Genomic DNA, 16,589 nt, shown 5'->3' with positions numbered 1-16,589 from the left:
ATATATTTGTATATCCAGCTTTCCAAAGTTAAAAATTGCTTTAAGTTTTAAAGGGATTTTTCAATGTTGCTGTTTCTCTACTAATGAATAAGGAATTCATTAATCCCTAGTTTAATTTCCTCTTAGAATAACCTTGCTGAAGTTCCATTATTCAAGCAACATAGATTTTTAAAAATAATTTTCAGTCTATTTAGAGTAGGAAAAAAATTCTCTGCATTTGTCAATATAGTAAGATCAAGCTAAAAATAGAAACTAAAAATATTCTAGAAACTTAAAAAAACCCTTTTTACAGAATCAAATTATAGATGATATGTTAAGGGATGACTATTTACATATATATGATGTTTAAATTTTAGACCATGTTAACACTAAAGAGTTTAATTTGACAAGTACCCATTTAATAGCATATTGAATTTATGTTTGTACAGAAAGACTACTGACTTTGCCATACCATGTTATACAAACATAACCATAGGTTTTTTTTATGTAAGGTTAATTTTAAATATGGAGCTGCTTTAGTAATCCACATTAATTTAAAAAAAGATAGTAACATTTGCACAGTCTTGTAGTAGCTTAAATTATTCCCTTAAAAACAATGTAATATTCAAAATTGCATATAGAGGAAAAAGTTAAGACACTAGACTTCATAATCATATTTAAAATTAATCTAATTTTTTTCATTTTAAATTCACTGATACACACATATAACTATCACTGTATACATAAATACATACATACATACATAAACTCTAGCTCCCAATCAACCATTTTGTAATTTTATAAAGAAAAAGAACAAAAAAATCTCTATGGAAAAGTGAAGTCTTTACCTAAGCTTTACTACTTCCAGCATTATCCCTTCAAATTTATAATGTATAGACCCACTTCTATCTCTAGCTCCATCTATAACTTTAATTATTAGATTTTTATTATTGTTGCTATTTAGGCAAACGCACCACTTAGAATGAGAACAAGATATTTCTATCTTCCTCCTCCAGATAGTGTCTTAAGGACATCGTAAAGCAGTCTGAAATAAACACACATATTTACACAAACAGAAAAAACACACAGGGAAAATTGTAGAACACAATCTGAATTTATAATTTACTTTTCAAGTATTTCATAAAAAACTAATTATACATTTCTGAACATATTATGCTTAAATTCCTAAGCAAAAGTGAACTCCAATACCTGCCATATTAAAAATAAAGCAATGGCTACCTAAAATAAATTTCCCATTTAAAAAAAAATATATATATACCATTAAAATTTTGTATCAGTTACTGTTCTTGCTGTACCTTCCAAATCTATATTTTTGTTCTAAGATATTACTAAATTATGTTATTTTATATGGGGTATGAATAGTCATTGAGTAAATTAAAAATATGAGCAAATTCAAAAAAGCATGTCAACAATAGTTTTGAAAATTTTCTTTTTAAAAAAACTACCCCCATTTTTATTGAATAAATCTTTCATCCCACAAAAACTTTCCAGGTTATATATAAATCAATTTCTCAAGTACTTAATGAACTTTATGTTCCACTTACATGATATCATTAAGTAGTCTTCAGAAGTGCTCTTCATATCCTCTTCTTCCTCCTCATCATCATCTTCAGTTTTAATAGTAACTGTAGATCCAGGAACACCACCAGCTGTTTGAATCACAGTTTCTGTATCTGAATTAGTTACAAGAACCTCCTCAGATACCATTGTGGGAGAGTCAACTCCTGAAACACAATCTTGAACCACATGTTCTAAGTGTCCATCAGGACCAGTAACAATGTCAGCCACAAAAACCTGGTCAGGTACTCTAACGGTTTCTGTAATTAGCTCAGAAGTCAAGATGTGATCACTATCATCTTCCTCGATATCCTCTTCAATAGCAACATCAGCTTCAAGTACAGCTTCAGGAACAATTACACCTTCTGTTACTACATCGGTCTCAGTGATGATATCAGGCCCATGAACAACTTCAGCTGCAAGGCCATGATCAAGAGTTATCCCATCATCTGTGACAACATCAGAAACTAATACAGCCTCAGGAACTGAAACAACAATATGGTCTCCATCGATATGCGCAGTACCAGCCATTCCAGCCACTATAATATAAACAATTATCCAAAAGTAGTTACATTATTCATTTAAAAAACTGCACTTAATATATTAGATGACATAAAATATTTTAAGTAAGAAATAGTCCTGGCCAAGCTATCTCTTAAAAAATTCACTGATAATTAGAATGTAATAAAAATCATCATCAATCAGGGTTGAAAACAATGTTCACAAAATCTAAATTAGAACCTTAAAATGATGTATTTTATTTTTAAGTAAAACAAAGTCACAATGATATATCACTACACACCAATTAGAATAATTGAAATAAAAAACAAATAACAGCACAGGTGTTGAGGATGTAGAGAAAATTGATATCTCATATTTTGCTGGTGGGAATGTAAAATGTAGCAGACACTCTGGAAAATAGTTTGGCTGTTTTTATAAAGCTAAACATGTACTTACCATACAACCCAACAACTGCACTCTAGGGAATTTTCCACAGAATTATTAAAACATAGGTTTATACAAAAAAAAATAAACTACACATAAATACTCATAACAGCTCATAATAGCTACTACTCATAGTAGCAAAACATTGAAAATAATCCTAATGTCCTTCAGCAATGAATGGTTTGCTAAACCAACTCTGGCACATCCTTACTATGGAATACTACTCAGCAATAAAAAAGGGACAAACCATTGCTACATTCAAATGAATCTCCAAAAAATTATGCGGAGTGCAAAAAACCCATTACCAAAGTTTACAATACTGTATAATGTATAAATGGAATAACTTCTATAGCATTCATAAAATAAAATAAAAACTACACAGGAAAATAGATTAGCAGTTGGGTATGTGTGTGACTGCCCTCCCCTGCTGGTCATCTTGTGGTGGCCATCTTTTGTCCACATGGGGGCAGCCATCTTGTGTGTTGGAGTGATGGTCAATCTGCATATTACTCTTTTATAAATAGGATAAAGGCCTGGTGCATGGGTGGGGCCAGCTGGTTTGCCCTGAAGGGCATCCCAGTTCAGGGTGGGGGTTCCCTTGGGGCATGGGGTGGCCTGGGCAAGGGGCCTGTGGTGGTTTGCAGGTCGGCCACGCCCCCCAGCAACCCAAGTGGAGGCCCTGGTATCTAAACTTTGTAGCCTGGAGTGGAGCCATAGGCTGACCAGGGCAGGTGGAAAGCTTGGCTTCCTCCATCACTGGGGAAACCCAAGCCACCCTCCTGCTCTCTCCATCCATAGTGGTTGGGTTAATTTGCATACTCACTCCTAATTGGTTTGTGGTGTAGCAGAGTGATGGTTAATTTGCTTATTCCTCTTTTATTAGATAGGATAGATACCTGAAAGAGTGCTATCTGCTATAGATTATTCACTATTATAAACCAATTATTTATGGCATTAGTTAACAAGTTTGGTTGAAGATCAATGGACACTGTTAATACCTTAATCCGTTAAAAAAAGTGAGAAGGGCCGAAACCGGTTTGGCTCAGTGGTAGAGCGTCGGTCTGCGGACTGAAGGGTCCCGGGTTCAATTCCAGTCAAGGGCATGTGCATTGGTTGCGGGCACATCCCCGGTAGGGGGTGTGCAAGAGGCAGCTGGTCGATGTTACTCTCTCATTGACGTTTCTGGCTCTCTATCTCTCTCCCTTCCTCTCTGTAAAAAGATCAATAAAATATATATTTTTTTTAAAAAGTGAGAAGGGAAAGCTGCCTTTGAGGATAATATTCCTTTCTTTTTTTTTTTAATATATTTTTTATTAATTTCAGAGAGGAAGGAAGAAGGAAAGATAGAAACATCAATGATGAGAGAAATCACTGATGGACTGCCTCCTGCACGCCCCACACTGGATCGAGCACGTAACCCTAGGCATGTGCACTTGGCCAGAATCGAACTGGGGACCCTTCAGTCCAAAGGCCGATGCTCTATCCACTGAGCAAAACCAGCTAGGGCAGGATAATCTTTCTTTCAACCCTCTCACTATTCTCAAACTGTTACCTAAATCACCACATTACCGTAGAATAGTGGTCGGCAAACTGCGGCTCATGAGCCACATGTGGCTCTTTGGCCCCTTGAGTGTGGCTCTTCCACAAAATGCCACGTGCGGGCAGGCATGAACAGTGTGATTAAAACTTCATGGCCCATGCCCAGAAGTCGGTTTTTGGCCTGGGCAAGTCTATTTTGAGCAAGTGTTGTCAAACACTCAAGGGGCCAAAGAGCCACATGTGGCTCAGGGGCCGCGGTTTGTCGACCACTGCCCTAGAAGAATAGAGCCTCAATCTTAAAATCTAGTAGACAAAAGGAGTGTGTATATAAGTAGTTTTTTCTCTTCACTTATTACTCCAGGGCTATTTTGGAAACAGGGAGGCCAGGTTTCAAATTTAGCATTCAACTAGACTGGCAATATCATTTTTTGCAAGGAAAATTTAAATGTTAAGTCTATAAAATTAACAGTATGAAAATTCTATGCATATAAACAACAAATTAATATTTTATAAAACTTATTCACAATTCAAACTTAAATTATAGGAAATTCCATTTACTTTAGAACACTGCTGGAGGTTGGTTTGGTTCTTGAGAGTAGACACTAGGAAAGGATGGTATAATGCAAGTGCTGGCCTGAGTTCATATTAACCTGACTGGGAAGATTCTAAAACAGCTGGAGTGTTTTTCTGTTCACCTAGCCTCTACTCTAATAGGAACTTACAGGTAAAAATAAATCATACCTAAACCAAAAGAAATCCAAACATCCTTTCTTATCCTGAACTAGATAATCTCAAAGAGCTTAGAGTAAGAATCAATGAGTTTTCCACAGGGTACTGGCATATTATTCAAAGATCCAAGACTCCTATGAAATTTTGTTCTTTCCTCTTACAACCGATCTGTTAGATTCCACTGAATTTCTAAACAGTCACACAGTTAGCTATACAAAAGCTTTATTTATTGAGCACTGACTATGCACCAAGCAACTTGCTAATGCTTTTACATATATTATCTCACTTAAGCCTCAGAACAACTGTATAATAAGGTGAGTTGTGATTATCCCCATTTTAAATATGAACTATGGTTAAGAGGGATTAAATAAGCTTGCCCTAGGCTCAAGCTGGGAATTAACCTATTTGACTCCAGACTGGACTTTATTTTTTAAAATATATTTTTATTGATTTCAGAGAGGAAGGAAGAGAAGAAGACAAAAATATCAATGATGAGAGAAAAACATTGATTGGTTGCCTCCTGAACTCCAGGACTCAAAATTAAAGATCTGGAAGTAGTTCTCAAATTTGCCCATCTTATTGCTCATAAAAAGTAAGTGTATAATGAATGAAGTTTTGCTTTCTGTCCCATAACATGTTTACATGAGTATAACTGTGTCTATGTGTCTTTTCCCTAATTCAAATAAAGGTACTGTTTTGATTGGCTGTTTATCCTGTGGTTTCATGTACACATTGGCACATTCCTCAAGGGCACTCATACTCCAGTCTGAGATGCAAAGCTTTAGGTTAAACACAAAAAGCATTCTGATGCATTAAAAAGTATTCTAAGAAGTCAAATGTCTGCCAACTGATGAGTAGATAAACAAATTTAGCTTACCCATGTAATAGAGTATTATTTAGCAGTAAAAATAAATTAAGTATTAATACATGCTACAATATGGATATAATTTGAAAACATTATGCTAGGTGAAAGAAGCCAGACACAAAAGGTGACATATATGACTCTACTTATATGAAATGCCTAGAACAGGTAAATCTATGGGCAGAAAGATGAGGGGAGGAAGGGGAGGAAGTAACTGCTAATGGGTATGAGGTATATTTTTATCATGACAAAATGTTCTGAAATTAGGTAATGGTGACAGCTGCACTTTGTAACTCTATTGAATTGTATTCTTTAACATGGGTGAATTGTACATTAATTATAACTCAATACAATTAATAAAAGAATGTACATAAAATATGTCAATACACATATGCTACTTCCCTAGCAATTAAAAGGAAATAAAGTATTAGATGTAATAAAGGATTAATTTACCATAAAAAAATAACAGGAGGAGGAACAGTGAAAAGGAAGAGGAACACCAAATATTTACCAGCATTGATCAGATTTTTTTTTCCCAATCTTTGAAGGGAAATGCTACATTGTAGATAACATTTTGTATTAAATGGAGAAAATACTATATTTTTTCCATTTAAAAAATATCTATTATTAAAAGGTAACAAATTAAAGTTGGCATTTCAATCAAAACATATTTAACATATTGAAGTTCATGTGTTCCCATATTTTAAAAACTATCTCTAGCAAAGAATTCACAAAATTATTTGTGAAATCTTAACTCTTCAGCCCTTTGCCCTACCTTTAAAATTTATTCCTGTACTTTTGCCACCCCAAATCACTTCTAATTTATTCATTATCAACACAATTCACTTCTGACTCTTAGAATAAATCCATGACTTCTTTCTATTTCATCAATTAATGACACAGTCATCTTGATCTCCAACACATTTGCTCTTGAACTACGCACTGTACCTTTAATCATCAGGCCCACACTGTACCTTCAGTCATCAGGCAGAAATATCAAGGAGTCAAAGAATTGAAGAACACCTTAAATGTTATCTTGTCCAACCCCTTCATAAAAGTGAATTAAATAATTTGTCCAAGTTTACACAGATAGTTGATAGGACTAGCAAGATCGAAATTCATTTTTTTCTGGGCTTTACAATGGAATAAAACAATTAATTCAACCATATTATCTGAAAACAGTAGTATTTTCTTAATTAAGCAAAGAATCTCTATCTTTAATTTCACCTCGTTTTGTTTACTTTTTATCCCAATTTACCATTTGTCTTTTTTACACTCATACTCTGTGATCTTTTCTTCAACTACTACAACTCTATCCCTTCATCTTATACTTCAGATACCTCTATCTTCTATCATTCATATTGACCTTACCCAAATTCAGTTTCTTTGTGGACTCTCAAAGGAGTCTTCACATTTTCATCAAAATTAAGAGACTACTGAAAAATGTTTATAAAAATAAGAAATATTTTTTTATTTTTTAAAAATGTAATGCTATTAATAACAACTTTCTGAGAATACAGTATCAGAATACAATTGATCACCTAGTGCACAATTTTCCTGTATCACTTTATAAGCATCTAACTCCTTTAAAATGATTTAAGTATTTCCTTATCCAGCTTTATTAACAATTCAAATTAAAATATATTTTAGAAATCTAACTTAATATTTCCTACATGGAAGAACTGATATTTATGCAAATTGAATTTTATATTTCCAATGGCATATTACCATTATATTCCAAGTTTCCTTATCTCAACTTTCCCACAAAATTTTAAGAATAGTTTTAAGTAGACAACAGACATATAGCTGTACTTTAATAAGTCCTACAAATGTGTTTTCCTAGCAAGAGAACAATATCTCATTGTAACTCTTCTCTTCTGCAGTGTAGTTTTGATATTTCATTTGTTCTGACTTATAAAAAAGTACAACAAAGAAAATGCTTTACCAAAATCTTGCATAATCATGGTATGGGCCATTCTAGAGTCTGATGTGTACAATCCAAGACTGCCTCCTCCACATGAATCCATACTTAGCAAAGTTCATTCACAAATCTCTGTAAAAGAAATGGTTTTTTAAATAGTTTAAAAGCATGTAGGTCAGTCAGCTGTTTTGAGAAAAAAAATGCAATTGAAAACATGCCTTTCAACCAGGTGTGCAAATTTTATTACAAAAGAAAACAAAACAAAAACCTTGATTAGATGCTTTATGTGACAACCATAAATTATAGAAGGGCCAAGTGGAAGTAAACCAAAGATAATGGAGAATGAGACAGAGTAAGTGTAGTGAACCATAGAGAAGTGAAAGAAGCAAGCAAAAGAACAAAACTGTAGTGTTGAAGTTCCAGTTAAAATATAGGTTATAAAAGCAGAAGAAAAAGAACAAGATGACAATAGTTGGGATATTTATACATTACTAGAGGACTCAGGTGTCTAGTATTAGTGAATTTCATCCAGTGGCTCTCATCCATTTCTTCCAGACCCAGATCAGCCCTGCAGCCGAGCTCTGCAGATAAACGTGTTTCACCTCTGGCTCCAGGGGTTTTACTTATAATGTAAAATGTTCTATCCCAGTTTCCCGGGAGTTCTTTGAGTCAGTAAGGACTTCTGAGCTCACTCTACTACATTCTCTTGTCTCACAGTTTTGAGGACTCATGAAACATGACTGCTTCCTAAATATGGTAAAGATAAGATCAATCACATACAAACATTTTAGCAAAGCGTTTCTTACAGAATATAGTTTACTTGCAATTGTATGATGGATTTTTTCCATTAATGATTACTAAAGTCATGTTAGCCTCATACTAATTTTGAAAGCAAGGGATCAACATATTTCATTTCAAATAACTTATCTAAGATCACCAGATGTATGAAACCTAAAATCATGTGCTGTCAACATATTTTTTATAACTACTTATGTGTATTTCCTCACTAAACTTAAGATTCTAAGTAAATCTACCAAAAAAATCTGTAAATTTTATAACAATTATCTCCTTTTTAGATAGGAGTGTTTAATAAATAGGACTATACTGCACAAAAGATGAGACTATATCATTAATAAACATTTTAGAAAGCTGCTATGTAAACTAACTTTATCCTTAAGTACAGGAGATCACAAAGATTTTTTTCCTTGCCTTAAAGTTCTATAAATGGAGGAGAGTCTCACAGAGTAACCTCTGTACATAACATTTGAGTCATGTATATAAAAATCCTACAGCATATCAAATATTTTAGATAAAATTATTTGGTTATGTGTGAGCAAAATCACAAAGTTTTAGAAATTCTTGCTCGTATTTTATCTTTTTAAAAATACCACAAAATGTTTTCTGCCTTCAAAATGAAGTCAAGAGCGTTCACAATAAACTGTGTGTTCAGAGGTAAGTTAAAATACCATGAGAACTCCTTAGAATTAAAAACATTGTACTATTTCAACTTTAATTAGAGCAATTGTTTTCTTTATTACTAATAGAACAATTATAAATGTCTTCAAATGTTTTAAACAATTTTGTTTAGCTATGAAATAAGATAAAACACTATAATTTGTTAATCACCTTAATATAGAGTCTTGAAGAAACTGTAGATTTTTCTTACATAGTAAATTAAAATCTGCAGCAATTTCTTTTTATTTTTCCTTCTGAGCTATATTATTTTCTTTGGGGGGGAAAGTTTTCTTTACCTATTGTAAAAATACATTTAGAATTAGATATTTTAAAACATTTTAAACCAAAACTCTTACACAACTCAGAATTTTTCTTTACACTTTCAATTTGGGCTGATATGCTCAAATCTGTTAATATAAAAAGCAACCATAGGGATGCCAACAGAAACGACTATCCACCAAGATATAAGCAACATTATTAGAATTCGACCACCTGATTAAAACAAAATCTTCTCTAAAGCACATTTTCAAAATCACTACCAACTCCGTATTTTGGAAAGTGAAAGCGAACCAACCAAGGGCAAGCTTTATCTTTGCCAGATCCATAGAAAAAAAGATGCACTAGCGCTCCGTGAAATGTAAAAATTCGAACGCCTACTGCAACTATTACGGGAAGCGCCATGCTGTAGGAATACCAAATAAATCGGAGCACATTTATTCCCATATTGGAAGTTTCAAAACGATCAGTAATAAATAAGGTAGGAGAACAGCCAATAGGTCCCCAGGCTTCTGAGTCTTCCCAAGAATCTATCTCACGCACATCCTCACTGAATGGAGGGAACCACCAAGTCCGCCTTAAGTAAACATCTTTCCAGCCACGTAGAGGAAGCAGAAATCCCAGATACACACAAACGTTCCTCTCAGCAATCGCCTCTAAACACAGCTCATTCGGGACCTAGCTTCTCGGTGATGCAAATTCGGCAAAGGGGTGGGAGAGAAATCCTGAGACGGCAAAACCAGAGAATGTGAAAGTGGTCTTTGCGGAGATAGGAGACAAAGGAGCCCTGGCAAGGAGCAGTATTGCAGCTTTGGACACAACCCTCTTCCCGCAGAAGTCTGCCTTTCCCGAGCCCGTGCCAAGTTTCAATCGTTTCGAGCAGAACGCACACACGTGCCCTCATATAAATGACCCATCTGCCTGGATGGATCCTGAACCGAACCAGAGCACCTCCGCCAAGGAAAGCTGGAGATCGAAGAGACAAGAATTACCCTTTCCCCTCCTCTCTTCTTCTCTCAGTTGGTGCAGAGGTCTCCACTGCCCCTTCGCCACCGCGCTGTGCAACCAACCCCTCATCTCCCTCCCGCCCCCTCTGCCCACTCCGTGGGAGAGGAAGGCTGAGAACCAAAATGGTGGTGTGTTCGCTGAGGCGACACTTGCAGCACACGTCCCCCCACCCCCTTCCCTGCTCTGACGGCTCCCGATCGCCCTAAAATGCCCGATTCGCTCCCACCTCCCCACAAACGCCGCCATCCCTCGCGAATTGAAAGGTTACCATTCGCGGCGGGCGGGGGGCGCGAGTGAAAGGAATATCGGGGCTGAGGGGGAGGGGGGGGGGATGTAGCAGGAGAAAATGCCGGGGGGGACGTCGCATTCTTCACTTCACCGTTTTGTTTTCCGCCATTTTCCCGTCACCCCAAACCACCGACGGCCTTCGCGAGGGCTCTCGCCCCCCGGGGGGCTCTGGCCCTACGGAAAGAAAAGGTCAGCTGAGGAGGAGACCCTTCCCTCCATTCCTGCAGCCGCCGCCGAGGAGGAGGCTCCAAACGGGGCGCCCGAGGGGGAGGGCGATCTAGGGACCGGACGCCACTTCCATTGTTCCCTTCGCCCCGCGGTGCAAGCGGCACCAGCTCTCCTCCCCTCTCAGGAGCGACCCCGAGCGCAGGGGCCCCGAAATCCCCTCTCTTTTCTCCTGAGGAGCCTCCTTACCTGCAGATGCGCCGCCGCCAGGAAAATTCTGACCGCGCTCCGAATTTCTGGGGGGGGCGGGGGGGGCGGGGGGGAGGAGGCGGGGGTTGCAGCTGTGGAGCCGTAAGGTCTCCGCGTTCGGGTTTCCGAGGTTGTGCAGCCGGAGCCAATCACAAGCGACCCTGCGTCTGGGAGGCGCGCGGCCGTGCCCTGCTTTATAGCGCCGCCGCCTGCTGAGGTTGCGTTACGTCACGCGCCCGCGGCTGCAGGGCGAGGGGCCGGAGGAGGAGCTGCGCAGGCGCGGGAGGCCGGGGAGGGTTGGGCTCGGAGACCCCGCCGCCCAGCTGCGGGCACGGCGGCGCCGCGCGAGAGCGAGTCCGCGGAGCCTCGATCTCGCGAGCCCCTGAGGAGTTTCCTTGGGAAGATTTTGTGTTTTTTCAGGTTTCCCAAGGGGATGAAAAAGGGAAGGGGGTGGGGGGCGACTGTGGATCGGTGAACCTCCTATAGTGGTGGACTATGTTTTAAAAAAAATCGCCCCAAATCAATCAATTATATATATATATTTTTTTATTTTTTTTAATCGCCCCTACCCTAGAGGAGGATTTGGCCAATTAGGCTGACGGGAGGGATGAGGTATATGCCTCGCCCCAGTACACCCACCCATGTGTGTTTTGCAATTTTTATTCCTGCCTCCCTCCTCCCTTCCTTTTATATTCCTCGATGGTAGACAATGGGTTGAAGAAAGTAGAGAGGAGAAAGGCATACAAGGGAAGGGACAAGGAACCTGAATGCTCCTGAATCTCTCCCTTGGAACCGGTGTCTGCACAAAATGGGAGAAGTGAGAAGTTCAGTAGTGACTGGTGAGGAAAAAAGTGATGAGATGTGAGTAAAAGTTTGGATTTGAAGAGCCTTATACTGTATTCTGAAAATGTAGCTTTAGTACTGTGAGCATTTGAAATAAATAGCCTTGTTTAAGCAGGGGAGAACCTAGGACACTAAAAATTAAGAAGGCAACTCACTATCTTTAGTACCTAAATAATGTATTTTACAAATAAAACATGTTATTGTTCTCAAGTTAGCTAGACAGTTTCTCCAGGTCTCTGAACCTAATGCACCACTAAAAGTTTTGAGAAAAATAGAGACATGATGTGAAAGCCCTAGCCCAGTACCTGACTCAGTAGACGAGGTATCCTCAAGCTTTCTCTATGCAGAGTCAGGTAGTAAATATTTTAGGCTTTGAGGGCCATGGTGTCTATGTTACAACTATTCACATCCCCAATTATAGCACAAAAGCAGCCGTAAACATTATGTACACAAATGAATATGTCTGTGTTCCAGTAGAACGTTGTTTAGGGACACTGACATTTGAATTTTATGTCATTTTAGCATGTCACGAAAAATTCTTCTTGGAAGATTTTTCAACTATTTAAAAATGAAGAAAAAAAACCATTCTTAATCGCAGGCCATTAAAAAAAGGCAAAAATAAAAGAAAGTATAAACAAGAGTTTAAGAAAAACAGACAGCTATCCAGATTTGGCCTGTAGGCTGTACTTTGCCAGCTCCTATAAGTGTTAGATATTTACACTTTTACTTTTCCTCCTAGATGAAGAAAGGTATTTCTATGAGTGTATTTCTATACATGATGTGTTTCTATATTGGACACTCTGGTAAGTCCTACTTGAAAGTTTTCCTACCAGTGACAATTCCAATAGGACATTGATGGAAGAAAGCTAAGAAATATGGGGAGTTTTTCCATTAGTAACCTTTGTGAATGGTACATTGTAGGAGGTAGTTTTTAAAACCTGAAGATCATCTTTGCTTCTCTTTCTCCAAACATCTGGTCCATCCAAATGTCTTTAGAATTCAACTTCGTTAATATCTGTGAAAGTCATCCTTTTTTCCCCATTCCTAATGTCATTACCTTGTTCAGGTTCACATCCCTTCTTACTTGGATTGTTGCAACACCTTCCTAATTAGTTTCTTTTTTAATTTCTTTATTGATTAAGGTATTATATATGTGCCCTTACCCCCCATAACCCCCCCCCCACTCATGCCCTCACCCCCGTGTTGTCTGTGTCCGTTGGTTAGGCTTATAAGCATGCATACAAACCTTTAGTTCAGTAATTCCCAAAGTGGTCTATATCGACCCCCAGGGGTCTATGACAACCTGCAAGGGGTCTACGTCAGCAAAAAAAAAATTTGGGGGTCCATGAAATGAAAATGGGGGTCCACGATAGTGGATCTCAACATACACTGATAGTACCTATTTACTTACATCATATTATCTTATAATATAAAAACATATAAATTATTTATAAAAGTACCTATGAAGTAAAAAATTTATTATATATGTTTATAAATTGTGTAAGTTGTAGGATAAAAACCTGCACATAATGATATACCAGTATCATCTTGTTACAAGCATACGCGCAGTAAACATTCTTGCCAATTTTTGACTCAAAGCTTCGCGAACTTGCACCGACTTGTTCAATTAGTCACTCTATAAATATGAATGTGAGAAAAATACGTTCATTCGTTTCCTGAATCTTGAATAGGAAAGTGCTGAGAAAATATTTAAAAAATATATAAACTGGTAGTTTATCATACAAATTATAGTGAATCAGTGTTATTTTGTTTGAGAATGCCGGAGAAAAGTAGGTACATTATTTTTTATTAAATTTTAACACTAAACTTCACTACAGTTAGAAATTTACAAAAAGATCAATATCAGGTAAGTAGGGGGTCTACCCAAAACCGAAAAACATGGCAAGGGGTCTACGGCACAAACAAGTTTGGGAACCTCTGCTTTAGTTGATCTCTCTCCCTTACCCCCACCCTCCCCTACCTTCCCTTTGAGGTTTGACAGTCTGATCGATGCTTCTCTGTCTCTGGATCTGTTTTTGTTAATCAGTTTATGTTGTTCATTATATTCCATAAATGAGTGAGTTTATGTGATATTTATCTTTCTCTGACTGGCTTATTTCACTTAGAATAATGCTAATCTGTTTCTCTGTGTCATCAGATCCTGATATCAGAAACCACCAAATCATAAAAATATCTCAAACCAAGCCTCCCCACTACAATTTCATTTTAGCTGAGACCCTCAACAAATGGGACTACCGGTATGTAAAAACTTCCTAATTTATTTCTCTGCTTCAAGTCTCCCTTTACTCCAGTTGGTATCTTTTCTAGTGTAAAGTCTACACTACCACAGAAATCACTTACATAACAAAACAAACAAAATTTATTATCTCCTCTGCTTAAACATTGCTGTCAATTCCCATTAGAAGTCTAGGTTGATGCCCAGGCAAGGACAGAAGGAGGCTTATGGGAATCCCAGCTGGGCAACAATGTGGAAGATCATCCAACATATGTCTTTTAGATATTTGGTAGATATTGATTCAAAGGAGTGCACTGAATGCTAAGTTAAGGATGATTGTTTGTGCTATTATTTTAAATAGTTTTTTTTTTTTTTTTTACATCCCCTTCAGTGTTTTTGTAGTTAAATATTAGCCCCAAGACTAAGGTGACCAGATTTTAACATTGGTAAAGCGGGACACCATTGACGTGGGGGGATTCTTGATGAAAATTTGGTCTATATGGAGCAACAAAAAATTTCATAAAATGCAAAAATAGTATTGTAATATATTTTTTTAAATTTCAACATAAGTGCAATTTACAAATATAATAAAAATAAAATTATGTATAGTATTGTTTTATTCTTTGGCATAGTTCTCATTTGAGTGAATTTTTTTAGTAGATTGCTGTCGTTTAAAAGGTCATGAAATTTTCCACAAGCATTTGTTAAATTATATTTCACACTTAAAATGGCTTTCAAAGTCTCAACACTTAATTGTAACGTAAGTCGTAAGTGTCACTTTCAAGGCCAGCGCTAGAGTTTTTGCTGCCACTATAAAATATAAATAATATGAGTACTGTCTGCTAAATTCAAGAAAATTTATGTATTTATGAAATAAATAAATAAATTACTTACCTAAATTATCTGAATAGCTGATTTGTAATGACATCACTTGTTTAACTAGCTTACTAGCACGAAGTATGATGTGTATCTTCTGAGAGACAGTTACAAAATGTTTTCATCGTTATGAACTTTGATAAGCAGTTCTCGATAATCAGTTCTCAACAATTATTTGTTATTATTTAAGTTTAACATTATAAAATTAACAAAAATAATATAAAACTCATATCCTGGCTGAATAGCCACATGGCCGCCGAAAACCGTATATTCCCTTCCCGTTCTCCCGCCATTCCCTACTTTGTCATGCATTCTTTTCAAAAATTGGGACTTTTTAAAAACGTCTTGGGACAAATGGTTAAAAATTGGGACTGTCCCGCCAAAAGCGGGACGTCTGGTCACCTTACCCAAAACCAATAATATTAATTAGATGCCATAAGCTCTTTGTAATTTGTATCTTGTTTTGTTTTGTAGTTTGCTCACTTCATTTCCCTCTACTCACCTAGTTAATCTTGGCTAATGAATATTATTTTGTTATGTACATTTAGAAACCACATATTGCTCTCTTGTCATATGTTTTTGGAGTCAAAGTTTATTATGATATATATTCCCTTTAACTTCAAGCTTTTCTATGAAAACTCTTAGCCTTCTTACTTTAATAGTAACCTGACCATCTCCCAAGGAAATAATCTAAAATAAATTGACATAAGCACATTCTGGGTCATCAGACCACCCTATAACTGAACACTACCATACATTATCAGCACTTAACATTTGTATTTACAAGCACATTGACACCAGATGGTACAACTTTAATTGTTTTGGGTTAAATTGATATTGAGGAGTCAGATTTTGTATGTAAATTATATTATCCTCTACCAGGTGTACTGTATATAATGCAATTACTTGGTAGTTAGAATAAACTGGTCCGGAAAGTGAGTCATCCCACAGTGTATGATAAGACAAGCTGCACTCCATGTGCCATTGTGGAGTCACATTCATGTTGTGAACTGTAATTTAGTTTCAGCAAAACAATATAATGCATAATATTAAATTAATCAATCCTGTTAATTTATTAGTTTTGTTGTTTATTGTTTTGGTTTTATAATTGACTAGAGGCCCGATGCACAAAATTCGTGCAAGAGTAGGCCTTCCTTCCCCCAGCTGCTAGCATCAGCTTCCCTCTAGTACCCAGGACCTGGGCTTCCCCCCCTCCCCAAGCCAGAGTCCTCCAGAAGAGCATCCAATCTAATTAGCATGTTACCCTTTTACAATTATAGATAAGCACTGTAAGCCTAAGGCACTTATTTATATGTAACTCTACTCTTGTTTATATTTAAATAATGCTATAATAAAACAATTTAAGTCAACATTGAGAGTACAAATTTTTTCCCCTTTAAATTAGTCTGTAATAAACAATACAAAATGATGCACAAAAGGACTCTAAATACTATCCTACATAAAAAGTATTGGTACTATTAGGGGAGAATAATTAATTCCTGAGTTGAGAGAGGAAATACATAAGATGAGATTGTTATATTGTTGCATCTGTGAGCAAGAAAACGGTCAAACTGATGGAATAAATCCAAAGTACAGAGAGCATTGAAAAATAATAATAACTACAAGCAATTGATTGAAAC

At 36.8% G+C, this 16,589-nt stretch overlaps 1 protein-coding gene across 19 annotated transcripts in view; it reads right to left on the bottom strand.

Annotated features, from left to right (window-relative positions):
- ZNF711 (zinc finger protein 711) overlaps positions 1-11,162 on the bottom strand; it is a 36,752-nt gene extending 25,590 nt beyond the window's left edge. For 2 of the 19 annotated variants that reach the window (XM_084869535.1, XM_084869525.1), the window contains exons 1-6: positions 10,995-11,162; positions 10,672-10,754; positions 9,180-9,304; positions 8,046-8,300; positions 7,578-7,685; positions 1,545-2,096 (exon numbers count right to left, since the gene is read on the bottom strand). In XM_084869535.1, coding sequence (XP_084725661.1) covers positions 1,545-2,096; positions 7,578-7,659 — 634 coding nt within the window. In that variant the 5' untranslated portion in view covers positions 7,660-7,685; positions 8,046-8,300; positions 9,180-9,304; positions 10,672-10,754; positions 10,995-11,162. Of the gene's footprint in view, positions 1-1,544; positions 2,097-7,577; positions 9,108-9,179; positions 9,305-10,671; positions 10,952-10,994 lie in introns of those variants that run through there. The other 17 variants (XM_084869529.1, XM_084869519.1, XM_084869530.1 and 14 more) reach the window with 13 other exon arrangements.
- Positions 11,163-16,589: the final 5,427 nt, after the last annotated feature.

This window comes from Pipistrellus hanaki, assembly GCF_964339955.1.
Source record: "Pipistrellus hanaki genome assembly, chromosome: X".
In the NCBI taxonomy this organism is placed as follows: Eukaryota; Metazoa; Chordata; class Mammalia; order Chiroptera; family Vespertilionidae; genus Pipistrellus; species Pipistrellus hanaki.
Note: the sequence above shows the minus strand (reverse complement) of the source record. Positions and strands in the feature narration are given on the sequence as shown.